We start from the raw sequence: 14,627 nt of genomic DNA on the forward strand, positions 1-14,627 counted from the left end.
AACGAAAGAAAGAGAGAGAGATGGAGAGAGAGAGATGGCAAAAGAGAGAAAGAGAGAGATGGAGATGAAGAGAGAGCGAAAGAGAGAGATGGAGATGAAGAGAGAGAGAAAGAGAGAGATGGAGAGAAAGAGAGCGAGAAAGAGTGAGGGTGGGTGGGTGGGTGGAGAGAGAGAGAAAGAGAGAGATGGAGACGAAGAGAGAGAAAGAGAGAGATGGAGATGAAGAGAGAGAGAAAGAGAGAGATGAGATGAAGAGAGCGAGAAAGAGAGAGGGTGGGTGGGTGGAGAGACAGAGAAAGAGAGATATGGAGATGAAGAGAGAGAGAAAGAGAGATGGAGATGAAGAGACAGAGAAAGAGAGAGATGGAGATGAAGAGAGAGAGAAAGAGAGAGCGAGAAAGAGAGAGGGTGGGTGGGTGGAGAGAGAGAGAAAGAGAGAGATGGAGATGAAGAGAGAGAGAAAGAGAGAGATGGAGATGAAGAGAGAGAGAAAGAGAGAGATGGAGATGAAGAGACAGAGAAAGATGGAGAGAAAGAGAGAGCGAGAAAGAGAGAGGGTGGGTGGGTGGAGAGACAGAGAAAGAGAGAGATGGAGAGAAAGAGAGAGCGAGGATGGGTGGGTGGGTGGAGAGAGCATTATGGTCAGTTCAGATCAGAATGTAACTCCGATGTACATGTCTGGTAAAGTTTGGGTAATGTTTGTGGCCTTACGTATACAGCCGCTGCCCTGGTAGTTAAAGTAACTGTGATGACAGCGGTCACACTTGTCCCCCGCCACCCCTGGGATGCATTGGCACCTCCCATCTTCCTCACAGGCCACGGACACAGATCCTGACTGGATACAGTCACATTCTCTGCACCCCTGTCCGCTGAGAAGACCGTGGAAGCCCACCTGGAAATCACAGACGAAAACACCAATTCTTAGTAAATTTCATCAACTAAGCAGCATAATTCTGAGAACCCTCTTGATCTTTCATTCAAATTTGATTAAGCTGTAAAACATCAATACTAGTATATCCAGACATAAAATGTGCAAATTACTGTGAGTCTGTTTCCTTGATAGAGAGCATGTAGCCGGAGGCCAAGCGACGTTAGAAGCAACACTTCTACATGTCCAATGACATCGTCACTATCAATCAGGGGCTCTCACTGTCACCAAACATGAACAGGCAGGAAGTACTTCCTATCTCTTGTTACATTACTCATCTGTCTCCATCAGTCCTCTCTGTCAAAACGGTCAACTCTCAGTCCAAGTTGGACCCAATGGAAAACCAGGAACCAGACAGCCAGGCCTTGGGTCAGAATTTACCACAGCCAGAGCATCTGATTCTGGGATTGGAGAGAAACTGCCAACCCTCTTCTATCTCCATTCATCAATATCTATAGCCCCAATTGGAATGCAAAATTAATTCAACTTATTGAGAGAGAGAGAGAGAGAAGTCCAAGATTTCTCTACTGTTTTCTAAAGATAAGCATCTCTAGGTGTTTTAAATCCATGTGTTTTGGTTACATTTGAACAGCCCCTGCCCAGCCAAAGAGCTCCCCTCCCCCCACCTCGAGCAAATAAGCCCTGCTACTGCCCTAAAAACAATCTACAAAATATGTCTCTCCCCCCCCCCCCCCCCTCTCTAACAGGGAGGCGATAGATAAGCTGACCCTGTTAATGAATATATCCAAAACATTGGACTGCCTTCCGACCAGCTGGGCTCTATTGGAAGGCGGGTGTGGGCTGAAGGACACAGGAAGGAGATAAGCGGGAGACCTTGGACACCCACTGATAACTAAGCGTTCCAATGGACTGAGCTGGGTAAGGGTTAGTAACTTAGTATCTGCTTCCAAATTCCAAATACTCATTCCATGTAGAGGTGTGGAAGTGGAGAGTTGGGAGGAAGTACAGGGAAAATAGACTAGGAGGGTAGAAGGGACTGGCCGCGTGACTCGACCATATAGCCAGAAAAACTCTTGGCCCTTTGGTGCGTGAGCACAGAGAATGCTATACAATCTACATACCTGACACTGGTCACACTTCTCTCCCACCACGTTGGGTTTGCAGGTACACTGTCCAGTGAGCAGGTCACACACTCCCGAGTACGACCCTTTTTCATGGCAACCACAAGCTACACGCAGTGGAGAAACAGGTTGTAAAACATAGTCGTAACATACATTAATAACACCAGGACTCATGCTCTTTGTGTTGAAAAGAATACCGGTGAGGTGAGAGTTCACACAGTTCTCAAAGATCCATCATGATGATAGAATACTGTTTGTTTTTCATGTAGTATAAACAATATGCAGACATTTTAGCAAGTTTAGTGAAATGAGGCTGAACGGGTAAAGGTATGCAAGCCTTGCAGTATTGCGATGTTCCCCTAGATGTCACTCTATCCATTATAAAGAGCTATTCTACAGTTGTCTTTCATGAGAATGAAACACACGCATCTGAAGTAAAATTGCACATACATCATAATATTTTGGACCATGTTTGATGGCCAAATAAGTTCCATTCTAGGTGATGACTGAATCCATCCACATAACTCCCTGTAAATACAACATTCCTATTGTCATAACATAAATGTATTGTCAATGTTGTGGAACGCAGACATTGTCACAAAACCAGGTCTGGGAAGGAGAAGCCTTCGGCAGCATAGCCTAGTGGTTAGAGTGTAGAGGCGGCAGGGTAGCCTAGTGGTTAGAGTGTAGAGGCGGCAGGGTAGCCTAGTGGTTAGAGTGTAGAGGCGGCAGGGTAGCCTAGTGGTTAGAGTGTAGAGGCGGCAGGGTAGCCTAGTGGTTAGAGTGTAGAGGCGGCAGGGTAGCCTAGTGGTTAGAGTGTAGAGGCGGCAGGGTAGCCTAGTGGTTAGAGTGTAGAGGCGGCAGGGTAGCCTAGTGGTTAGAGCGTTGGACTAGTAACCGGAAGGTTGCAAGTTCAAATCCCCGAGCTGACAAGGTACAAATCTCTCGTTCTGCCCCTGAACAGGCAGTTAACCCACTGTTCCTAGGCCATCATTGAAAATAAGAATTTGTTCTTAACTGACTTGCCTGGTTAAATAAAGGTAAAAAAATAATAATTACCATACCCAAAGGTTAAGGGGATTATACAGCTTCATGTGATGGTTATAAGACTTCATAAGCTGCCCTGAGAGGCCAGGCCCCATGCCGTATCATATTCAAACAGGGATTTAGCCTGACCTTTGACATCACAATGCCTGGGGTAACATGCCTATTCACAATGTGTCTCAGAAAGGGAGTTCTGATCTAGGATCAGTCTTACCTTTTAGATCATAATGAATGAGATTACATGGATAAGGTGGGACCTGATCCCAGATCAGCACTGCTACCCTGAGATGAATATGGTTCTTGACCCATAACAGACCATAACAGACATAACAGGGGGAAGCAGATGTTGGTCAAAGTTGAGATTTCATCTGTGGTAGGTTGGCCACGTCCTTCACTCAGCATTCCTCTGACTTGCTAACTGCTACTCAGAAACGTGCAAAAGTGTCTATTTCCTGTCTATTCTCACTGTGTCATTCTGTGATGTAGTTCAGTACATATCATAGACTACAGTTAGATAGATGCTGGTATCTCTGTTAACTAGTATGTTCAGTACATGGTGGCAAGGGATGTTGCTTGTTGTGTAAATATAACTTTGTGGGGATCTGTGGAAGAATCCACCAAATGGACAATAATCATCCTCATCATCCTCCTCCTCATCTTCCTCATCACCACCACCACCATGGCTCTCGTACCCTGGCAGTTCTTGGCGGTGATGGCGTCACCGTAGTAGCCGTCCTCACACCTCTCACACTGGTCTCCACTGGTGTGGCTGTGACACTTCAGACACATACCGCTGCTGGTGTCACAGTGGCCCGGCTCCCAGGGGTCCACGTTACCGTTACACTCACACACCACGCACTCCTGGCCTGCCACCGTCGGGTCGCCGTGGTAACCGTTAGCACACCTGGAGATGTTAAAGTTAGAATGAACAAATAATACAATAAACTATTAGTTAAATGGTTGAGACTAGTATTAATGTACTTGAGTTCCACGTGTCATTTCCCCATGTAAACTGTTATTAAGTACAGAACCAGTCAAAAGTTTGGACACATCTACTTACTTATTTTTTACTATTTTCTACATTGCAAAATAATCGTGAAGACATCAAAACTATGAAATAACACATGGAATCATGTTGTAAACAAAAAAGTGTTAAACAAATCAAAATATATTTCATATTTGAGATTCTTCAAAGTAGCCACCCTTTGCCTTGATGACAGCTTTGCACACTCTTGGCATTCTCTCAACCAGCTTCACTTGGAATGCTTTTCCAAAAGTCTTGAAGGAATTCCCACATATGCTGAGCACTTGTTGGCTGCTTTTCCTTCACTCTGCGGTCCAGTCTATCGGTAAATAGCCCACCCATTTTTACCTACCTCATCCCCATACTGTTTTTATTTATTTACTTTTCTGCTCTTTTGCACACCAATATCTCTACCTGTACATGACCATCTGATCATTTATCACTCCAGTGTTAATCTGCAAAATTGTAATTATTCGCCTACCTCCTCATGCCTTTTGCACACAATGTATATAGACTCCCTTTTTTTCTACTGTGTTATTGACATGTTAATTGTTTACTCCATGTGTAACTCTGTGTTGTCTGTTCACACTGCTATGCTTTATCTTGGCCAGGTCGCAGTTGCAAATGAGAACTTGTTCTCAACTAGCCTACCTGGTTAAATAAAGGTGAAATAAAAAATAAAATAAAAAACTGATCCCAAACTATCTCAAATGGTTTTGAATGCCTTTAAGGGGGTGGAAGAGCTCCATGGCTGGGTAGTGAGCACCCCCCACCCAGGCCAAGTCAATAGGGGGTGCCCCTGGTCATATTGGGTTGAGGTCGGGTGATTTATTGGCCAAAGCAAGTCTCTTCTTATTAGTAGTGGTTTCTTTGCAGCAATTCGACCATGAAGGCCTGATTCACGCAGTCTCCTCTGAACAGTTGATGTTGAGATGTGTCTGTTACTTGAACTCTGTGAAGCATTTATTTGAGCACTGAGTGGCCCAGCCAGAGCACTGACTTGAATCCGATCTAACATCTCTGGAGAGACCTGAAAATAGCTGTGCAGCGACATTCCCCTTCCAACCTGACAGAGATTGAGAGGATCTGCAGAGAAGAATGGGAGAAACTCCCCAAATACAGGTGTGCCAAGCTTGTAGCGTCATACCCAAGAAGACTCGCGGCTGTAATCACTGCTAAAGGTGTTTCAACAAAGTACTGAGTAAAGGGTCTGAATACGGATGTAAATGTGATATTTCCGGGATTTTGTCTTATACATTTGTAAAAATGTCTAAAAACCTGTTTTTGCTTCGTTGTTATGGGGTATTGTGTGTAGATTGTTGAAGAAAATATGGAAAAAGTCAAGGGGTCTGAATACTTTCCGAATACACCGTATAACTGTTTATATAGTACAGGTTAAAGAAGTGAAGACAAGGTCAAACTGAGAATGTACGGTTTAATAACCTTTAGTCAACACACCTCTCACACTTAGTCCCAGTGTAACCCTGCTGACACCGGTCACATGTCACCTGCCCAGGGCCCTCCAGGAGACAGGTGGGGCTGAAACTGAAGAAGACAACAGGAGCGTGAGCAGGGAGGACTGTAATGATGACATCACATTATCTGGTAAGAGCTTCTAAAACTTTAAGCATTTCATATTGTCTGAGTGGAGATCTCACCCCCTCCCACCCCTTCTAACATTGAGAAACACCAGCACTAATGTTATGCTTGCTATCAGTTCACACAACAGCTAACCTGACTTTCATTTTTAAAAAGCAATACAGTACCTGGTACAGTTGAAACATTCTGTTATTGACATGAAACCTACAACAACCAATATCAGCCAGACTCTCCACCACCCAGTGTTCACACATATGTGACCCATCTATCGCCATGGAGAGGGATTGTACAATCTGAATGAATGGCATGTTGGCACAGTCACTCACTTGTTCGTTGCCACTGTCAGCGGGCAAGCGCATCTCTGGCAGTCCTCCGGGGTGCCCTCAGAGGGGTTCCCATAGTAACCGTGGAGGCATTGGTCACAGTGGGGCCCAGTGGTATTGTGAGTACAGTCCTGGGGAAAGATTTAAGGCGACAGTGCCCGATAAAACATATTTCTGGTCTGACACACATGCCCTTACGCTGTCATAGACACACCATAGCAACCAACTTTCTTGGGATGTCTCAACATGCACTGTTAATGGGATAGTTAACATAGCAGTGGACATTTTAGAGATGTCTCAACATCCACTGTTAATGGGATAGTTAACATAGCAGTGGACGTTTTAGAGATGTCTCAACATGCACTGTTAATGGGATAGTTAACATAGCAGTGGACGTTTTAGAGATGTCTCAACATCCACTGTTAATGAGATAGTTAACATAGCAGTGGACGTTTTAGAGATGTCTCAACATCCACTGTTAATGGGATAGTTAACATGGCAGTGGACGTTTTAGAGATGTCTCAACATCCACTGTTAATGGGATAGTTAACATGGCAGTGGACGTTTTAGATTATTTCCCACTTTTTAAAAATAGTTTGGATAAACACCCTAGGTAAGTCAACAATAAAGCTCATAAAAAGTGAACTATCCCTTTAAGTGCACCAAACTGCTAAACCAAACAGCTAAACCTGACTGCTAAACCAAACCGCTAAACCTAACTGCTAGACCAAACCGCTAAACCTAACCGCTAAACCAAACCACGAAACCTGACTGCTAAACCTAACTGCTAAACCTAACCGCTAAACCTGACTGCTAAACCTAACCGCTAAACCAAACTGCTAAACCTAACCACTAAACCAAACCACGAAACCTGACTGCTAAACCTAACCGCTAAACCTGACTGCTAAACCTAACCGCTAAACCAAACTGCTAAACCTAACCGCTAAACCAAACCGCTAAACCTAATCGCTAAACCAAAACCACGAAACCTGACTGCTAAACCTAACTGCTAAACCTAACCGCTAAAGCTGACTGCTAAACCTAACCGCTAAACCTAACCGCTAAACCAAACCGCTAAACTAAACCGCTAAACCTGACCGCTAAACCTGACCGCTAAAGCTGACTGCTAAACCAAATCGCTAAACCTGACTGATAAACCAAACCGCTAAACCTAACCGTTAAACCGCTAAACCTGACTGCTAAACCAAATCGCTAAACCTAACCGCTAAACCAAACCGCTAAACCTAACCACTAAACCTGACTGCTAAACCAAACCGCTAAACCTGACTGATAAACCAAACCGCTAAACCTGACCGCTAAACCTGACTGATAAACCAAACCGCTAAACCTAACCGCTAAACATGACCACTAAACCTAACCACTAAACCTAACCGCTAAACCTAACCACTAAACCAAACCACATCAATGTGAAGCATTTTCACTACTGCAATTGAATGTAGTAGCTTTAGCATGTCTTTTGATTGACATAGAATATTGACAGAACGGATGCCTGGCAGTAGCCATTGGATAATCACTGCCATTTAAACGCCTAACACAGCATTAACTTGTCATCCAATAAAGCAAGGAATTCAGTTGAAACACAGTCCAAAGTGGCACCCAATTCTCTATAATTTAGTGCACCACATAGGGGATAGGATATGGCTCTAGCCAAAAGTAGTGACTTGCCTTGTTAAAAATCAATTAAAAACTAATTTAGCAATAGGATGCCATTTCAGATGCTGCATAGAAGAGTGATTCATCATATGACTGTCAACAAACACAGCTCAAGCCAGGAAGCTTCCTACTGGGGGTTTGCTCATTGGTGTGCTGTAGCCTCTAACTGCGAAGTGAAGCTCTGACTGGTTCAGAGGTTATCTAGTGCAGATGTTAGGATCAGATAAATAGCTAGATGAGACTACGTCCTTATTTTAGAGACTACGTCCTTATTTTACAGATAGTGGTGGAAGAAGTTGAGATCACGCTTCGAGTCAACAAACAAGCCATAGCTGTACACGTATGGGATATCTATGTGTCATATATCTATGTCTATGCCCCCCGCTGTCTAAACATGACACGCTGCAGATAGAGGACTCACCAGACACACTCTGTTGATGTCACATTCCGTAGCATGGTTGTTACACTCACACTGGAGACAGTTGCCTCCGAACAGGATCCCCCCGAGGCGATAGAACCCAGATGAACAGGACTACAAACACAGAGAGAACAACAATAACATAATTTAGTGGTCACTTTTACCCAAAGTCACATACAGTAAGCACAGGTACTCAGATTGTGTGGCTCATATGACATGATATAATCCAGACAGAGGAGGCTGGTGGGTGGAACTATAGGAGGGTGGGCTCACTGTATTGGCTGGAATGGAATAATTGGAACAGAGTCAAACCTGGTTTCCATATGTTTGATGTGTTTGATACCGTTTCATTCATTCCATTCCAGCCATTAACAATGAGCCCGTCCTCCTATAGCTCCTCCCACCAGCCTCCTCTGAATCCATACACACAGTACTACAAACACAAAGACAACTATAACATGATAATTTAGCAGTTGTGTTTACCTGAAGTGACACATAGTAAACACGTATTCAAAAATATGTGGGTTATGTGGGAATTGAACCCGCAACATTGTTGCTAACAACATACTCTTCTTCTACCACCATGCTCTTCTTCTAACTAACCAAGCCAACTGAAAAGCATAATGAGCTTTGCTTTTACAATGGACTCCCTACAGTAGTAAACAGTATCAATCTGGCCACCGTCACATGACATGGGTTTTTACCTCACAGGATGTGCCAGAGTAGCCCAAGGGACACTCACACTGCTCCACGTCCCGGGCCTGGACTGTGTTAGTAGAATTGATGTCTACCATGTCCAGAGATACAGTGCTCAATCTGAGTTCCCCCTCTGCACTGGCATTGAGGTGACCTCTGATCCTCAGCCCGGCCACGTCGGCCAGTGCAGTCATCAGCTCGTCCCTGTCCACCCTCTGACCTGTGTGCAGGTCTACGAAGCCCTGTGGCAAGAGCTCCACAGAAACATGCTGCTCGTTCAGGGGCGTCAACAAGAGCTGCCTGGGGGGCATCTGACGCAGGGTCCTCCCATTACCCTGGTGGCACATCCAAACAAGGTAGTTAGCAACACATTTTGATTGACAATGACGACCTGATGAAGGTTCAGGGGTTGGTGTACTCAACCCTTAAGAATAGTTATACATTTAGGCCGGGATGATTCTGCAATCATCTATATGACTCCTTCAGGTCTGCAATCATCTATATGACTCCTTCAGGTCTGCAATCATCTATATGACTCCTTCAGGTCTGCAGTCATCTATATGACTCCTTCAGGTCTGCAATCATCTATATGACTCCTTCAGGTCTGCAATCATCTATATGACTCCTTCAGGTCTGCAATCATCTATATGACTCCTTCAGGTCTGCAGTCATCTATATGACTCCTTCAGGTCTGCAATCATCTATATGACTCCTTCAGGTCTGCAATCATCTATATGACTCAGGTCTTCATCTAGGTCTGCAATCATCTATATGACTCCTTCAGGTCTGCAATCATCTATATGACTCCTTCAGGTCTGCAGTCATCTATATGACTCCTTCAGGTCTGCAATCATCTATATGACTCCTTCAGGTCTGCAATCATCTATGACTCCTTCAGGTCTGCAATCATCTATATGACTCCTTCAGGTCTGCAATCATCTATGACTCCTTCAGGTCTGCAATCATCTATATGACTCCTTCAGGTCTGCAATCATCTATATGACTCCTTCAGGTCTGCAATCATCTATATGACTCCTTCAGGTCTGCAATCATCTATGACTCCCTCAGGTCTGCAATCATCTATATGACTCCTTCAGGTCTGCCATCATCTATATGACTCCTTCAGGTCTGCAATCATCTGTATGACTCCTTCAGGTCTGCAATCATCTATATGACTCCTTCAGGTCTGCAATCATCTATATGACTCCTTCAGGTGTGCAATCACTGAAGGGCTAGGGGCTAGAGGTTTCTTATAAATTACCCACTGGGAAAAAAACTGGTTGAATCAACGTTGTTTCCACGTCACTTCAACAACAAAAAGAATGTATGTGATGACACTGAATCAAGATTGGATTTGCAAAAATCCAATCTTGGGAATTTACGGGAATTTAGTCTTTTTTTCCACTCAACTTTTAACCTAAATCCAATGTCATGGTGCATTTTTTGGAGGATTTCACGTTGAACTCACGTTAGTTGACAACTCAACCCAATGTAAATCAAAAATAGACGTTGAACTGACGTCTGTGCCCATTGGGAAGGTTTTTAGTTAGTCTTGCTTTCCATTGCACTTCCATACCGCTAACACCATAGCCAGGTTGAAAATGATAAGATCAGATCTCTTTATTGGTCAATTGCCCACAAGGTTCAAACGAAATTTGACTTCCACATTTAACCCAACCCCTCTGACAGACACACATACAGGACATACACACACATATAGAGGTTTTGGAGAGGTGCGGGGGGCTGCCACACTGGGCGCCCGTGGAGCTGTTGTCGGGGGGGGTTAAGTGCCTTGCTCAATGGCAGGTAATGGCATCTAGGATTTTAAACCAGCAGCCTCTCTAAACGCTATTCTACCTGTAAGTCCAATAGTTAGCCCAATATTTAGTTAGCCCAATATCTATTAGCCCAATATCTGTTAGCCCAATATCTGTTAGCCCAATATCTATTAGCCCAATATCTGTTAGCCCAATATCTATTGGCCCAATATTTAGTTAGCCCAATATTTAGTTAGCCCAATATCTATTAGCCCAATATCTGTTAGCCCAATATCTGTTAGCCCAATATCTATTAGCCCAATATCTGTTAGCCCAATATCTATTGGCCCAATATTTAGTTAGCCCAATATCTATTAGCCCAATATCTTTTAGCCAAATGTCTATTAGCCCAATATCTATTAGCCCAATATTTAGTTAGCCCAATATCTATTAGCCCAATATTTAGTTAGCCCAATATTTAGTTAGCCCAATATCTATTAGCCCAATATTTAGTTAGCCCAATATCTATTAGCCCAATATCGATTAGCCCAATATTTAGTTAGCCCAATATCTATTAGCCCAATATTTAGTTAGCCCAATATCTATTAGCCCAATATTTAGTTAGCCCAATATCTATTAGCCCAATATCTGTTAGCCCAATATTTAGTTAGCCCAATATCTGTTAGCCCAATATTTAGTTAGCCCAATATCTGTTAGCCCAATATCTGTTAGCCCAATATTTTGTTAGCCCAATATCTATTAGCCCAATATTTTGTTAGCCCAATATCTATTAGCCCAATATTTAGTTAGCCCAATATCTGTTAGCCCAATATTTAGTTAGCCCAATATCTGTTAGCCCAATATTTAGTTAGCCCAATATCTATTAGCCCAATATCTGTTAGCCCAATATCTATTAGCCCAATATTTTGTTAGCCCAATATCTATTAGCCCAATATTTTGTTAGCCCAATAGTAGCTTACCTCGATAATCAAATCAAACTGTGACGGCAGAGACCTGTCCACGTTGTCCACTGAAACATCATATGCCACGCTGTAGCTCAAAAATCCTCCGTACGATGTCAGCTTCACATAGCGATGACAAAAGGGAACAGAGAACATTGGAAAAAGTGTTACACTCAAGAAAACAGTACTTACAGCAAATATGCAACAGTGGAAATTCGTCACACTAAATATTGCCATGAAATCTGTCCCTTCAGGATAAACACTGCCCATATCTTTATCTCTCCCTCCCACCCGATATTAAGGACATGCCAAAGATAATGACTCATTTTAATGAATGAATGAACTGTAATCACCCGAGGGACTAAGGGGTAGCAAACATATTAGACAGGCTTCTAATGAGTGGAACATCATTAACTCAGGGATGAATAAAGTGCCTGGCCCTGCTTGACTATAATTACAGGGCACCCTGTGTTAACACACAGTGGGAGGATAGAACAGGATGAGTGGAAATCTAATCGTTTCAGGGAGAGAGAGAGACAAAAATACAGTAGCAAGAGAAAGAGAGACAGAGAGAGAGGGGGGAGAGAGAGAGAAAAATAGAGAATGAATGAAAGAGAGAAATACAAGAGAGAGAGACAGAGAGAGAGAGAGAGAGAGAGAGAGAAAGAAAGAGAGAGGTGATTGTAAAATCTATTTGTTTGAAGCTAATACATGCAGGTCATTAGCTATCTGAACAGCAAAATGATAGAGCTAATGCTAACGACACTGGAGCATTGAGCTGAAAAGGAATAGGGGACTCCATAGGTACAGTATATGCTAACGAAACGTACCCTTTTCCCCAGGAAGGACTCTGGGGCGGCCCATGTAGAAACAAAACGGTACGATTGGATCATGGTGATGTTTGGGATGATGAGGTTGTTGTCTTCCTCTATGAGGGATGCCGTGTAGACAGAGACGCTTTCAGAGGTAAGGAGCCATCCATTGGAGTGCACTGTCTGTGGGACCAGGAGAATTATTTGTTCTATAAACTCGCCATGACAACATCACAGGCCGATCCAATATACTGGTTATATGTTATTGAGTTCTACAGTATCAAATATTTTAAAGGCTCCCACCAAAACTATGCTGAACTGTTGTAGTTGTTTGCTGCATCGTTTGTATATTCTTGTGTAAAGAAACATTTCACAATGAGGATGTATTTGGATGTGGGTGTGGCTGTATGTTACCTGAGACATAGACCAGGGTGAGCTCTCACACACGTCAGACACACCGAAGCAGAAACACTCAGTGCAGCCCTCTGGGTCACTGCCCTCCAGGTTGAAGAAACCCTGCTTACACAGGTCACAGTCGGCCCCCATCACGTTCTCCTGCAACAAAGACACAGTGGAGGTTAGGGGGTTTTATAGGAACATTATGGTTAATCATCATGCAAGTGCACCGTTACACCCCCCCCACACTCACACACACAACCCCACACCTGACCCCTACACACACACACATATACACACAAACATTCCAAATGAGCCACTTTAACAGCACAGTTAACCCATAGCGCCGTGTTCCCCAGTGTTACCTTGCAGATGCACTCTGTGCAGGGGTCGATGTTGAGGCTGCCCTCCAGACTGCACTCACAGCGTGAACACAGGGGGAAGTCCCTGTAGCCAAAGGCACAGCGGTCACAGCGCTCGCCCGCAAAGCCCTCCATACACAGACACTGGCCTGGGTTCAGACCTACACAGCATAGTCAAGACGGGACAGTATAGTTAACAAAGACCTATAGAATAGTATAGCCTATAGAATAGTATAGCCTATAGTATCAAATAGCCTATAGAATAGTAAAGCCTATATAATAGTATAGCCTATAGTATACTATAGCCTATAGAATAGTATAGCCTATAGTATAGTATAGCCTATATAATAGTATAGCCTATATTATAGTATAGCCTATAGAATAGTATAGCCTATATAATAGTATAGCCTATAGTATAGTATAGCCTATAGAATAGTATAGCCTATATAATATTTTTAATTTTTTTATTTCACCTTTATTTAACCAGGTAGGCAAGTTGAGAACAAGTTCTCATTTACAATTGCGACCTGGCCAAGATAAAGCAAAGCAGTTCAACAGATACAACGACACAGAGTTACACATGGAGTAAAACAAACATACAGTCAATAATACAGTATAAACAAGTCTATATACAATGTGAGAAAATGAGGTGAGAAGGGAGGTAAAGGCAAAAATTACTGGCCATGGTGGCCAAAACCCCTACAACTAAATACAATATAGCAACTGGCTAAAACACTGGAATGGTAGTTTTGCAATGGAAGAATCCACCTCTGTGCAAAGTAGAAATAAAAAACTCCCTAATGGGGTGCAAAACCCCACCTCTTTAAGGAGCAAAATAAATAAATAAATTAATTAAATACAGTTGGGAAAGAGGTAGTTGTTTGGGCTAAATTATAGGTGGGCTATGTACAGGTGCAGTAATCTGTAAGTTGCTCTGACAGTTGGTGCATAATAGTATAGCCTATAGAATAGTATAGCCTATAGAATAGTATAACCTATATAATAGTATAGCCTATATAATAGTATAGCCTATAGAATAGTATAGCCTATAGAATAGTATAACCTATATAATAGTATAGCCTATATAATAGTATAGCCTATAGAATAGTATAGCCTATAGAATACTATAACCTACTATAATAGCCTATATAATAGTATAGCCTATAGAATAGTATAGCCTATAGAATAGTATAGCCTATATAATAGTATAGCCTATATAATAGTATAGCCTATATAATAGTATAGCCTAAAAGAATAGTATAACCTATATAATAGTATAGCCTATATAATAGTATAGCATATAGAATAGTATAGCCTATAGAATAGTATAGTATATAAAATAGTATAGCCAAAAGAATAGTATAACCTATATAATAGTATAGTATATAAAATAGTATAGCCTATAGAATAGTATAGCCTATAGAATAGTATAGTATATAAAATAGTATAGCCTATAGAATAGTATAGCCTATAGAATAGTATAACCTATAGAATAGTATAGTATAGTCTGGACCCTCTCTTTCTAAAATTATCCGCCGCCATTCTTGCAA

At 42.5% G+C, this 14,627-nt stretch overlaps 1 protein-coding gene across 1 annotated transcript in view; it reads right to left on the reverse strand.

Annotated features, from left to right (window-relative positions):
* The window catches only part of LOC115104875 (laminin subunit alpha-1-like), a 77,113-nt gene that overhangs the window by 30,931 nt on the left and 31,555 nt on the right, over window positions 1-14,627 (reverse strand). The window contains exons 10-20 of the mRNA XM_029626242.2: window positions 13,081-13,238; window positions 12,734-12,874; window positions 12,338-12,502; window positions 11,526-11,627; window positions 8,797-9,123; window positions 8,096-8,206; window positions 6,004-6,131; window positions 5,537-5,623; window positions 3,747-3,958; window positions 2,011-2,117; window positions 712-892 (exon numbers count right to left, since the gene is read on the reverse strand). Coding sequence (XP_029482102.2) covers window positions 712-892; window positions 2,011-2,117; window positions 3,747-3,958; window positions 5,537-5,623; window positions 6,004-6,131; window positions 8,096-8,206; window positions 8,797-9,123; window positions 11,526-11,627; window positions 12,338-12,502; window positions 12,734-12,874; window positions 13,081-13,238 — 1,719 coding nt within the window. The remainder of the gene's footprint in view (window positions 1-711; window positions 893-2,010; window positions 2,118-3,746; window positions 3,959-5,536; window positions 5,624-6,003; window positions 6,132-8,095; window positions 8,207-8,796; window positions 9,124-11,525; window positions 11,628-12,337; window positions 12,503-12,733; window positions 12,875-13,080; window positions 13,239-14,627) is intronic.

The sequence above is a fragment of the Oncorhynchus nerka genome, linkage group LG22 (assembly GCF_034236695.1).
Source record: "Oncorhynchus nerka isolate Pitt River linkage group LG22, Oner_Uvic_2.0, whole genome shotgun sequence".
Classification (NCBI taxonomy): domain Eukaryota; kingdom Metazoa; phylum Chordata; class Actinopteri; order Salmoniformes; family Salmonidae; genus Oncorhynchus; species Oncorhynchus nerka.